Below are 13,817 nucleotides of genomic sequence, written 5' to 3' on the forward strand. Positions count from 1 at the left end.
GCTCCTGGACAAATCATGTTACAGTGCAAAGGGTGCAAATTAGTTTATTATTTTGCACATGAATTAAATACTGGCTGTTTTGTCATGTAGCACACAAATACTTGATAGCTTTATTTTTGCACTGAAATTTAAAGTTGATCTAGGACATGCCCTTCCCCAACTATAAATCTGTCCCCACATTTTAAGTTTATCTCCACCCTCCAGTGCAATATGGTTTTGCCAAGGTGCAAAGTTACTTTTTTTTTTTTTTTTAACTTTTCTTTTCTTAATGAATTAGGCCCAATAGCTGTAACAGTCTCTCCTCTGCCGCCATAAGCTTTACCTGGTTTTTGGTTAGAATACCCCACCCTTGGCTCAGAAGTCCTCCCAGCCTGGACAGAGACTCCTTCACTACTCGTCCCTCTCAGTCCTAACCTGCAGCTCAGGGTCTTTGCTGGTTTCTGCATTCTTATATCCTATACAGATTTGCTTCCTGAGACCTCCAGGATTTGCACCACTCCACAGTGACCACTACTGGATGCTCGTGCTGTGTCCGAGTGGACTGTTGTTTTTTTTCTACATCTTCACCAGTTTCCAACTCCATAGCACTGCTTGAGGCAATGTCTCAATAACAATTACAATTGCTAAATTTGATTTCAGACTTGGTCTTACTAGGCTGAATTGTATTTAATTTGGCCCCCTCTGGTTCTCTCTAGTCCTAGCTGAAACCAGAGATTTGGTAGGCCTGCAGCCAGGATCGCCTATATTGTATTGTTCTGCTATGTCATGTATTATAGTTCTACCTGAATCCTGGGAGAGCAGGACAACCTCCCAGGTCCAGCCCACTTCATTAGTTAAGTGAGTGGGAGCAGGGCTTAGTGACGTGATTTTTTGGGTCATCGTGGCCCCGTCCAGTGTTGTAATTAGCCAAAATGGTGACATTTGCTTAGGGGGCAGGGCAAAAATAATGCGATTCATCTAGCCCCGCCCCCACCTCCCTGTGGATCTCCCGGAGGCCAACGAGTAAAATTTGGCAAGTATGTCATGTACTGTTTGCTCCCTGTTGTGAGGGGGCTGTCACTCCTGCGCCTCTCGCCATCTCTCCTACTTGCTTATTCTCAAGTGTCCACCCAAGAATGACTCATTGTCTTCAGCCTTTACCATGTGAATGTCAAGATTAAAACCTTACTACATTTTTCTTTCATGTTTTCTTTTTACTTTGGAGAACAAATATTCCCTTATATTTTAAAGTGAATTTCAGTTTATACGTCTGTCACAATTTAGCACCCTAGGCTGCATCCTAGTCAACCGATTGGATAATCAGGCCCTCCAAGAACCCCCTGTTGGTAATAACTTCTGATGTTAATAAAGGTGTTCAGCGGTGTTAATGTGGATGTTGAGCCACAATGCTTTTGTAACTTAAACAGGTTTCTGTTTATTAAAGATGATAACAACAGTAGATATATGCGGGTACTCAGTTGCTTGTAGTACAGTAGTATATGCGGGTACTCACAGTTGCTTGAAGTATTCAAAGCAGTATTCAACAGTAGCAACAGGCAATACAGTTTACGCAGATAGATGTGCACTCTTATGCTGCACGGACGTGCAGCATATATATTGTGGGCAGATCTTCCTACTTATATAGATATAATGGGGAGCCTCCGGTTCACAGTATGAGGGCTTCTGGGGTACTTTTGTAATGTGGCCACGCAGCTCTCCAAGCTGCGACTGTCCCTGTATACAGGCTGACTGGAAGTAAAGGTGCGAAGAGCCAAACTTATGGTTTGCAGGGTCTGGGCATAAGCAGTAGCGCAAATCGGACATAGACATCCTGCTCCACTTCTGGTTCTCCTCCTAGACCATCAGGGATAACGGCAGGAGACAGAGCAAAGTGCTCATATATACTAACACCCCCCACCCCTAGTAATAAAAATATATAGTATTCAGTTGTAAGACTTTCAGATTTTTTAGATTTGTGCTGTGGTTTATGGCAGAACACCCCCACCCCAATACTAGTGTATATAATGTTTACCCCTCTCCTCCCAATAACAGTATATATAGTGTTATTCTAGTAGGGCTCTTTTTATTAATATTTGTGCAGTAGCTGTGTTAGCTTTTTTATTGTGTCAGAACCCCCACACCCCATTAACAGTATTTAGTGTTATGGTTACTGGAAGTGCTCTTTAAATTGTGACAGAATTCATATTAACATTATATTCATTTTTGGGGCTACTGACAGGGTCAGACTGGGCCACTGGGGGGCCGCCTATCCCCCAGTAGATCCCGACCCTGATCGCTCCCCTCTTCTTTGGTGGGGAGAGTGGGTAACTTTAAAAAAAAAATGTGAAAAAAAAAAAAATACTCACGTGACCGTGGCGCTACCCGACTCCTCTCTGCTCCGTTCGCACTGAATGTCAGGCATAATGTCATCACGCCCGACGTTCAGTGAGGAGCGCAGCAGAGAGGAGTCGGCAACAAGAGAGAAGACAGAAGAAGAGAAGAAAGAAGCCGATAGAAAAGGTAAATGCAAGAACGAAAGCAAGGGGGAGTAAAGGCAGCATGGCAAAGAGTGAAGGGGGAGCACAGACAGCATGGCAGCGAGTGAGAAACGGCCAAATCAGCATGGCAGAGTGAGAAGGGGCAAAGGCAGCATGGCAGAGTGTGAAGGGGGCCAAAGCAGGATGGCACAGGGTGATGTAGGGGGGAGCAAATGCAGCATGGAGGGCGCAGTGTGATCATAAGGGGGCACAGAATGGTGATGAAGGGGCACAGTAATGTGTGTGTGATGGCACTACGGGCTTGTGGTAAGCCACGCCCCCACCTAATCCGTTGTTCCGAGTGCCAAGCCAGCTGCAGAGAGCCCAAACGCGACAGCATTATACTTTTTACTTTTACACAGCAGCAGGAGTACGCGGCTGTGCCTCTTAGCCGGTAGTTCGGCTTTTGACACGCAGGCTTGCGTTACAAGGCAGAGGAAGTGTCAGAGAAGTTTATCGTTTACAAACTGAGGCTGGCGGTGCACCACCGTTGAAAAAAGGGAGTCCTCTGTGCCAGTCTCATTACATTTAATGGACTTCTGGATCCTTGGGATACCTTTTGGGACATTATTTACGAGGTCATCTTTATATGACTGGTTTTTTTTCAATACACGCTACTGTTTTGGATGCACTCCATGCTTTTATATGTTTCTTTTTACTGGATATTCTTTTTGATTTTTTTCTACTTGGATTGTATCTTTTTATTATAAAAGATTACATTTTTTTTTACTCTTTTGTTTGTGCATATTTTCTTCCCTCCATTCATATTGTCCATTCAGGATTGCTTTAGATTGAATTGGATTGGTTTCATTTATTTATTATATATTCATATATTTTTATTTTGCTTTATATACACATATAATATTTTTTCTGTTTTGGAGAGCATTTGTCATTTCCTTTATCACATAGCGCCATGGGTCATCATCATTATTATTATTATTCTAATGTCTCAGCAGTCTTCATTGCAGAAAATTACTGTGAAGTGAAAATTCTCACATTTTGTTACCAGTGGGAAAAAATGTAATATTATGCCAATAAGCCTCATTTTATAAGAGAATACAAATTGTGTAATACAATAGACACTTTACAGTGCCTCCAGGAAGGAGCTTGTTAAGTGACTGCTTTTTGCCATAGTTATTTGAGAGTCAATACATGTTAAAACATGTTTAAAAAATATATTTTAAGAATGGGATATGGATAAATAAGGACATTGGAGTTGGCAGAGAAAGAAATGTGGCATGAGAGATGAGGCACAGTGTGAAGGGGAAGCAAAGCAGCATGGCATAGTGTGATGAAGGGCAGCCAAAGCAGCATGGCATAGTGTGATGAAGGGCAGCCAAAGCAGCAGGGCATAGTGTGATGAAGGGGGGCCAGGAGAAGAGGGGAGCAAATGCAGCATGGAGGGTGCAGTGTGATCATAAAGAGGCACAGCATGGTGATGAAGGGGCAAAGTAATGTGTGTGTGATGGCACTATGGGCTTGTGGCAATGTAATGTGTGTGTGGTAGGTGGTAGCTAACTAATGGGTGCTATTTTGTTTGTGGGGTGATGATGGGGCAATTTAATATTATAGTGGGGACTATTAATTTAAGATGGGGTGGTTTTGGGGCTATTAATTGAATGTGGGGCTGAGTTTGAGGAGCATGAGGTCAATTTATTAAATGTGAATATGAATTATTTAATAGCAGTGACGGTTGCGGGAAATAGGTATATTTATTATACATAAATGCTATTAATTTATTTATGGGGCTGTCGGGAGGAGGGGAAATAGGTATATTTATTACATAGGAATACAATAACTTTAATGTTGGGGCTGGAGGAAGGCCTAAGTATTAATTGTGGGTCCTATTGATTTAACGCTGGGGCTGGTTGGAATTTTTTAAATGTACCCATTTTTTTCCCAAATAGGGCCCCCAACATTCCAGGATCCAGACAAGTCATACATAAAGAAACCAGCAGCCACAAGTGGTGATAAGAACAGGTAAGATAGTCTGTCAAATGTTCCGAGTCTAGTGGGACAATCCCGATTTTTGGTGACTGTTCTGCCCAATCTAAGGGGCAGGTCAAGACTGAGTACTCTTTATATACACACTGCATCCTTTATATACTACACTATGGTACTAGCTGTCCTTTGTGGGCTGACCACTCCGCCTCTAGTGTCTGGTCTCCTCTTTGATGGCTGGCCACACCGCCTCTGGTGGGCCCCTAGGGTTGCAGTCCCCCGGTGGGCCCTTCATGCCCCAGTCCGACACTGACTACTGGTAGTGCATTTTTTTATAGTAACATAAACCAAACCACACCTTGTTATGTATTCTGTATGACATGTGCCAGCCAGGCAAGCTTACGATACTAAAATACCCCAGTAAGTTGTGACCTATCCAGTGCTCTTCTCATGCCTCACCCCTCCCCCCTGTCATGCCTCATTCCTCTCCTCATCCATTTCTACAGAAATGACAGCCTGCGTGCTTTTCTTACCTGCTGAACAATGTCTTCTGCGTCCTTCATGCAGCTCCTACTCCATGGGCAGTTCAGTCCTGATGCCACCTGACAGCGCAGGTGCAAAGCCACAGCCACTTCTGGGCCCTCTGTATGTAGAAAAAGGTTACACCAGTTCACCGACACCAGCTGTTCACTGCTCCGCCTTCACAACGAAGAGGGCGGAGCTAGCAAGCACCAGGACCCGCCGGGGTATTCCGATGCTGCCCCCTTCTGTAGTATACGTTGTGAGGGTGTATATCTACTGGCTGGCTTCTGCAGCCCATGGTGTGTCATGGTGTGTCAGTACTGGGCAGGTGGTTTCCTGAATCTCCGCCTGGTGTATCTCAAGAACTCCCCCCATAAGAGAAAATGGTGATTCTGGAGGAGGCACTGAAAACCATGTACATCACATTATAATACCCCTCACCTGATCACCCCTTAAGTCTGCAAGTTATGTGAACTTCATCACTGTTATTTGTTTATATTTAACTTTATGTTACCGCAAATGCAATGCTGGGGCCACATCCTCCCCCCTTAAGTCACCCTGTGATCCTGTTCACACAGTTGCACATAACCTCTACAGCCTGTTTTTTTTTGGAGTTCAAAGTGGATAGCTGTACAGGGGCCGCGGCTGCTGTATAGTACAGTGCCGCTATGTGGGGCACTTCGTTAGCGGAGGGGGGGGGGGTTTCTGGAGATCCAGAAACCCCCCCTGCATGCGCCGCTGCTGTATTTATAATCTGTTAACACTGGTTCCTCACCTCTCTTTGCTCTCTGCCAACTTCCAGTGTTTCTTATGCAAAAGAGCCTTGCACCATTTTTTATGTAATGTCTCCTGCGATAAGCATTAAATGCTAGAGTTTCACACCACTTTGATTATATATGGATTTTCTATTTTTGGGATTTGTTGGTGCTCGCCGCTTTCCGAAATCTCTTCAATCTTCAGTTTTAATGTCTTCACCTCCTCCATTTAATCTCTGAGGATCCCACGTGTCCCCACCCCCACATCTTTCTCCTACACACTTTCCCAACCTCCAAATTAAATTCCCTTCAGGAGTGAATTGAAAAAGGCTGCTGAGTTTTGGTGACAGGGTTGACCTAAAATTTACTATAGTATCATCATAATTTATTTATATAGCGCCACTAATTCTGCAGCACTGTACAGAGAACTCACTCACATCACTCCCTGCCCCATTGGGGCTTACAGTCTAAACTCCCTAATATAGAAAGACACACACTCACACAGACAGAGAGAGAGATAGACAGATAGGGAGAGACTAGGGTCAATTTTGATAGCAGCCAATTAACCTATCAGTATGTTTTTTGGAGTATGGAAGGAAAGCGGAGCACCCTGAGGAAACCCACGCAAGCACAGGGAGAACATACAAACTCCACACAGATAAGGCCATGGTCGGAAATTAAACTCATGACCCCAGTGCTGTGAGGCACAAGTGCTAACCACAGTAATAAATTATAATAAATTTATAATAATTAATAAATAATCCCATAAAATATACCTTTTGTGTTGAGATACTCGCTGTTGACATCGTTCCATTGTTTACAGAGATTTTTAGCCCACTTATAAAATAAAAATGGTGCGATAAAACATAGGAGCGTACACACTAATGCAATATCGGACCTAACGATTGTTTATCGTGTGATTGACATGATAATAGAGTGAAAGACATGTAGTGTGTAGCTAGCCTTAGTCTAAGGATGAGGGCACCAGAGGCATCTAACCAAAGGAAGCAAATTCCTTCCTGTGCTGGGGTGAAAGTAACACCACGTTGGATGTTAAGTGATATGTATATGTTAAGCGATACTCTTCTTTTTTCATATTACAACTGTTAAAAAGTATGAAACACTTGGTTTTTGTTTTGTTTTTTTTTAAATTAAAGTATACAAGTCATGAAAACAGATTACATATAAAATTCTATCAGTACAGTAAGCCAACAAGACATACATGAAATATAATAATAATAAAAAAAAACATTTTTTTTTTTGTTACTGGTTTGTTACAGGATATTGTAATCTGTGAGAACACAGGGTCAGCAAACATCTGCCATGTGTACCGTTAATTATCATGCATATTATCTTATAAAATTTAGATTAACAAAAAAAACCAGCAACAAAAACCAATAGCATATTGAGTATTTTGTAAACCTTCTTTTCAGGAAAAGAAGTGTTAACAGAGAGCAAGAGCCTGTCCGCATCGTAAGTGAAGAAATTAGAATTATTAAAATAACAGACCGTTCCCTAGTAAACAGTTTAGCTGTGCCGGAAAAAGTTTCTTCACGAAGCGCCTGACCCATGTTTGGTTCACTGTTAACTGCTCAATTCTATTCCAGAGAGTGCAAGGTGATGGAGTCATGCAGGATATAAGAAGTAGCTACTGGCTTTCCATACCAAGTACAGAATATAGGCAGGGGATTACCAACGGGGAGGGGGATATTATTTCTAAAAAAAAAAAGTATGAATTAAAAAATAGATTTTTTTACAGGACCTTTAAAAAGATTGTTATTTGTACATTTATAAGCGAAAAGTGCTTAATCCAAGCAGCTTTGCACCCATGTATTTGTTCCATCATTATTTCTGGGTTTCATCGATTAGATCTGGTATTGATTTATTACGGCTTGTAGATCCCACTAGCCTACAAGTTGCTCTGACCACAGACTGTTTTTTTCCCATTGCTTCTTTACTCTCTAACCTGAACTTGACCAGTCTGCAACCAACCAACCTTTTACACTTAACAAACCAACTCCATTCAGGGGCCATCACGACCTGCGAGTACAAGTCCTCTTGCACAGACTCTAGTAAATAGCATGTGCCCCTTATACTCCTAGGAAATCCATAGGCCATCGATTCACAAATTCCAAGTTTAATCAAACTTGAGTTGTGTACATAACAGTTCCCACATTAAGAACATTTAAGTGGCTTTACACCTCTGTGCCCTCTCTGATGTACAACAAGATTTGATTTGTGTGTAAAACATTTCCCACATTCAGAACAAGGAAATGGCTTCTCACCTCTGTGAGCTCGCTGATGTACAACAAGATTGGATTTATGGGTAAAAGATTTCCCACACTCAGAGCACAGAAACTGCTTCTCAACAGCATGAATTTTCTGATGTTCAACAAGGTATGATTTCTGTGTAAAACACTTGCCACATTCAGAACATGAAAATGGTTTTTCACCTCTGTGAGTGCGCTGATGTACAACAAGATTTGATTTATGTGTAAAAGATTTGCCACACTCGGAACAAAGGAAAGGCTTTTCAAGAGCATGAATTTTCTGATGTTCAGCAAGATATGATTTCTGTTTAAAACATTTTCCACATTCAGAACATGGAAATGGCCTTTCGCCAGTATGAATTCGCTGATGTTTAACAAGAACTGACCTGTGTATAAAACGTTTTCCACATTCAGGACAAGGATACTGCTTTTCACCGGTGTGAATTTTTTGATGTTCAACAAGATGCGAATTCTGTGTAAAACATTTCCCACATTCAGAACAAAGAAATGGCTTCTCACCAGTGTGAATTCTTTGATGCCTATTAAATTGTGACTTGTGTGTAAAACATTTCCCACAATGTGAGCATGAAAATGGCTTTTCACCAGTGTGAATTCTTTGATGTTCAACAAGACTTGCTTTCTGTGTAAAACATTTCCCACAATCAGAACATGAAAATGGTCTCTCACCTGTGTGGATTCTTTGATGCTGAACAAGATTTCCTTTTTGAGTAAAACATTTCCCACAATCAGAACATGTATGAATTTTTGACTTCTGTGTAAAACATTTCTCATATTCAACATATGCAAACCTTTCATCATCTCCATGAACTGTATCATGTGTAACACTATGTGAGCTATCAGGAATATATTCCCCGTGTTTAGAGGGATCAGAAGATATATCTGCTCTGTGATGTACTGAATGCATATTTGGGTTTTCTCTTGCAGTATCTTCTGTGATTTCCATTTTTACAATGTGAAGATCAAACGGGATGGTGTTCCTGAGGCTGTGTCCACCTGTTGAAAACAAAGTACATGTATACAATTCATTGAGGTGCATATTGCTATGGTCAAATATTACCCTATTATGAGTGGATTCAAGATGTGATCTATAAACAATTTTATATTACCTTTATCTTATGACTTGAATGTTGCAAAATGTTATATATATATATATATATATATATATATATATATATATATATATATATATATATATATACACACACACACACACACATACATATATACACACACACGCGAGAATAGGAGTACACCCAATGTGATTTATCAGAATATAAGAAGTTACAGTTGAGCAGTAGTTACTAGTGACCACATGAGATCACAGGCCAAGTGCTTTTAAACAGGTCATGGAACACTGAGATAACGTATTAATGTCCAAAATAATTTAAAGTAGGGGGTACATTTGTAATACAAAAAACTCCAACAATACACAAATCCCCTCTGGCACAAACTAACATACAGATGGATATTTGCAGACATAGAGCTTTACAAAACTTATTCTCTCCATTGCTTCTTCTTACGTTCGTCGCCATGTCAGCTACTCTGTGGTTAAGGCCACAACAACTAGTGAGTGAGAGGATGCGGAAACCAAGAAGTCGCGATGATGCAACTTTTGTTTCCGGTTCCATCCCTTAACTGGCGGCCTGCTTGTGGGGGAGGTCATGGAGTGATCCTTAATGAGAAGGTAAGTAAATAATCTTTATTGTATGATCATTTATATAGATATTTACAGAAAAATATATTTTCCATTAATGTATATTATATAAAAATAACTCCTATATTACAAATACCTTAATTGCAAATATGTTTATTTACAGTGATCATCTAGAGGATTGTTTGGTTTACATCGGGAAAATAATATTTTAGCACTATTATTTCACATTACTCATGATCCTCATTGTACACTAAGACATACATCTTTTTCTACTGGTGAGTGAAAGGTGTGTGTGTAGAAAGAGGAGCCTGGACGGAGATGTATGAGAAACACCAGAGAGTGTGTGGAGGAGACTGGTCAGATCTCTTGTCTGGTAACACAGTGACATGATGTGAGGAGGAGAACAGGAGTCTAATAGGGGCTGATGTCTCCTGATGTATGAGAAACACCAGAGAGTGTGTGGAGGAGACTGGTCAGATCTCTTGTCTGGTAACACAGTGACATGATGTGAGGAGGAGAACAGGAGTCTAATAGGGGCTGATGTCTCCTGATGTATGAGAAACACCAGAGAGTGTGTGGAGGAGACTGGTCAGATCTCTTGTCTGGTAACACACAGTGACATGATGTGAGGAGGAGAACAGGAGTCTAATAGGGGCTGATGGCTCCTGATGTATGAGAAACACCAGAGAGTGTGTGGAGGAGACTGGTCAGATCTCTTGTCTGGTAACACACAGTGACATGATGTGAGGAGGAGAACAGGAGTCTAATAGGAACTGACGGCTCCTGATGTATGAGAAACACCAGAGAGTGTGTGGAGGAGACTGGTCAGATCTCTTGTCTGGTAACACACAGTGATATGATGTGAGGAGGAGAACAGGGGTCTAATAGGGGCTGATGGCTCCTGATGTATGAGAAACACCAGAGAGTGTGTGGAGGAGACTGGTCAGATCTCTTGTCTGGTAACACACAGTGATATGATGTGAGGAGGAGAACAGGAGTCTAATAGGGGCTGATGTCTCCTGATGTATGAGAAACACCAGAGTGTCTGTATTTAGTGATCATTACTTACCTGTGCTAATATCTGTAGGGATTTCCTCCTCTTCAATCTTCACACATATAATTTCCTTCTCTTTACACTGATCAACCATCACATTCATATCTTCTCCAACATCATTCAGGTTTTCTCCCTAAAGAGCACACAAAACAATAAAACACCTGATTAACTAATTTAAGTCTAAAATGGGATTTTTATACTCATGATAAATCCTTTTCTCTGATTCTATCTGGGGGACACTGCTAGAATGGGGCTGTAGTTGGGGAGTGAGGGACTTGGCACTTAACTAGTTACTTTTGACCTAGTGACAGACTCCTCCTATCTGCAATTCCCCCTGTAATTCTAAAGCACCAAGGAAGGGGAGAAACACAAAGACCAAACAGCAGAAGAGCAGAAGGGAGGGAACGCAGTGTGCCCCAGATGGAATCAGAGAAAAGGATTTATCGTGTGTAAATCCCATTTTCTCTTTCATTCTTCTGCGGGACACTGCTACCATGGGGACTTACAAAAGCAGCCCCCCTAAGAGAGGGATCGCTCTGATTGCCCGGCATGTAAAACACTACGGCCAAAGCTAGCAGAAGACGCAAACATTTTGAACTGGTAGAATTTGGTAAGTGTGTGTACCGAGGGCCCAAGAAGCTCCCACTGACCGGGTGGAATGGCTAGTAATGCGACTGGGCACAGATTGATTCCCAACGATGTAAGCATACTTAATTGTTGATATAAGCCATCTACAAATGCTCTGCTTGAAGCAGGCCATCCCAGTTTATGGGGATCATATAGTAGAAATAGAGAATCTGAACGTTTAATGCGTGCAGTTCGATGAGTATATATGCATAATGCACTGACCACATCCGAAACCTCCGTCTGGTAATCTCCAGAAGAAGTAGAAGGTTCCTGAAAAACTGGTAGTACAATTTCTTGGTTTAAGTGGAACCCCGATACAAACTTAGGTTGAAAAAACTGAACAGTACGAAGTACCACCCTATCATCATGGAAAATAAGATATGGTTCCCTGCATGACAGAGCTCCAAGTTCCGACACTCTACAAGCTGAGGCAATTGCTAACAGAAAAATCACCTTCCATGTTAAGAACTTCAGATCTGTTGACTGTAAAGGCACAAAAGAAGGAGACTTAAGCATTGAAAGTACCAAATTAAGGTGACATGGAGCAGTGGCTGGTACATAGGGAGACTGAATGTGCAACACCCACTGAAGAAAGGTCCCTATGTCTGGCATGTCCGCCAACCGCAACTGAAAGTAGACTGATAAGACCAACACTTGAGCCTTCAAAGAACCCAACCAGAAGCCCTTTTCAAGACCATGCTGTAGAAAAGGAATAAGACGAGGTAGATTAAAAGTCACAGTATGGCGGTCTCTACTCTCACAACACAGAATGTAGGTTCGTCAAATCCTGTGGTAGATACGAGCAGAAAAAGGTTTCCTGACCTGCAAGAGAGTGTTCACCACCCTGGAAGAGAACCCCTTTTGACTTCCAGAGGCTGGCTTCAACAGCCATGCCGTTAAAGCCACTCGAGGCAGGTCCTGGTGACGAAATGGTCCCTGAAGGAGAAGGTTTTTGAGAAGAGGTAACCGAAATCCTTGACCGACCGCCATGGACACAATGTCTGCGAACCAGACCCCGTGCGGCCATTCGGCACCACTAGTATTACTGGCCTCCCTCCCTCCCTAGTCTGTGTGTCTGTGTTAGGGAATTTAGACTGTAAGCCCCAATGGGGCAGGGACTGATGTGAGTGAGTTCTCTGTACAGTGCTGCGGAATTAGTGGCGCTATATAAATAAATGGTGATGATAATGATACTCCCGCAGCCGCGAGGAGAGGAGGATGCAAGTCAGGCTGCAGGTTTATCCTGCAGATTGGGAGCAGCACACCATTGTTGAGGAAGAGGACCTTAATTTTTGAGAATGTCCTCTGGAAACAAAGGATCTGCCCCTGCTCGCCTGACCACTTTTGGATGAGTTCCCCCAAAAAGGCTGGCGAAAGGAACTTAACCTGGGTACCCGAGACTTGGGTACATTTATGGAAGGAACATGCTTTTCCCCCCAGTCGTCTGAGAAATTATATCATCTAGCTCAGGCCCAAAGAGTACCGATCTCGAATATGGAAGGGCCTCAAGAAAATGTTTTGATTCTGCATCGGTTTCCCAGAATCTAAGCCAGAGGGTCCGTCTCGCTGCCACCGCTGAGCCAGATGCAACGAAAGACATTGGCGCTGCATTTTGAGTCGCCTTATATTAATAGCCTGATGCCTCCTTAAGGTGCAGAGCAAGGGGAAGTAGGTTGGAATCCTGAAGTGCTGCCGCGAGCTGGTCAGCCCAAGACTCCATGCCGAAGATAACATAGGTCTAAAAGAAGCTCCTGTAGCTACATAGATGGATTTTAAAAATTTTCTGTCAGTAGCTTCCTGAAGGGAGGCTAATCCCGGAACTGGCAAAGTGGTGTGACGCGCCAGTCGTGCTACCAGAGCGTCCACCCTTGGTACTTGTTCGAATGATTAGTCCTTTTACGTTTGACTCTGGACTGAGAAGATCTCTGGGAGTCTAAAAACTTGTTTAGTCTATCAATTCCCCTAACTAAAAAAGTGGACCAAGTGGGCTCCCCTACAGGGCCCTTTGGGAAGCAATAGAGGATGAAGGGCCAGCGGTTCCTAAGTCTGCCCCGTCATTGACCTGTTGTTGGGAGTACCGCTGACACTGTAGCCCCCCCTCCCCCGTTGAGGTTGAAGGAGAAATTACAGACAGCGCTGTAGTCTCCGCCTGATGGGTGAGAGGCTGCACCAAAGTGCCCATTGACTGTGCCAGCGACACAAACACAGATATAGAATATACAGAGACAGTTAGCAATTATACAACACAAGAAACAAAGATTATAAAGGATACTATCTAATCTCTGACTATCAGTGAAAAAGATGTATCTTGCTATATGATGTATGCTATTGCATTGTGCCCCAGCCAACTCTGATGCAGCGATTTCCTCTTGAATATGCTGCTATTCAACAAGGCAATATCATATATAACAGAATGTATATTAGTAAGTATATATATATATATATATATATATATAT

The 13,817-nt window shown here is 42.3% G+C and overlaps 1 protein-coding gene across 1 annotated transcript in view; it reads right to left on the reverse strand.

The window, feature by feature from the left end:
- Positions 1-6,592: 6,592 nt before the first annotated feature.
- LOC142095442 (uncharacterized) overlaps positions 6,593-13,817 on the reverse strand; it is a 39,268-nt gene continuing 32,043 nt past the window's right edge. Inside the window, exons 11-12 of the mRNA XM_075178388.1 lie at positions 10,749-10,866; positions 6,593-9,018 (exon numbers count right to left, since the gene is read on the reverse strand). Coding sequence (XP_075034489.1) covers positions 7,910-9,018; positions 10,749-10,866 — 1,227 coding nt within the window. The 3' untranslated portion in view covers positions 6,593-7,909. The remainder of the gene's footprint in view (positions 9,019-10,748; positions 10,867-13,817) is intronic.

This window comes from Mixophyes fleayi, chromosome 6 (assembly GCF_038048845.1).
Source record: "Mixophyes fleayi isolate aMixFle1 chromosome 6, aMixFle1.hap1, whole genome shotgun sequence".
Taxonomy (NCBI): domain Eukaryota; kingdom Metazoa; phylum Chordata; class Amphibia; order Anura; family Limnodynastidae; genus Mixophyes; species Mixophyes fleayi.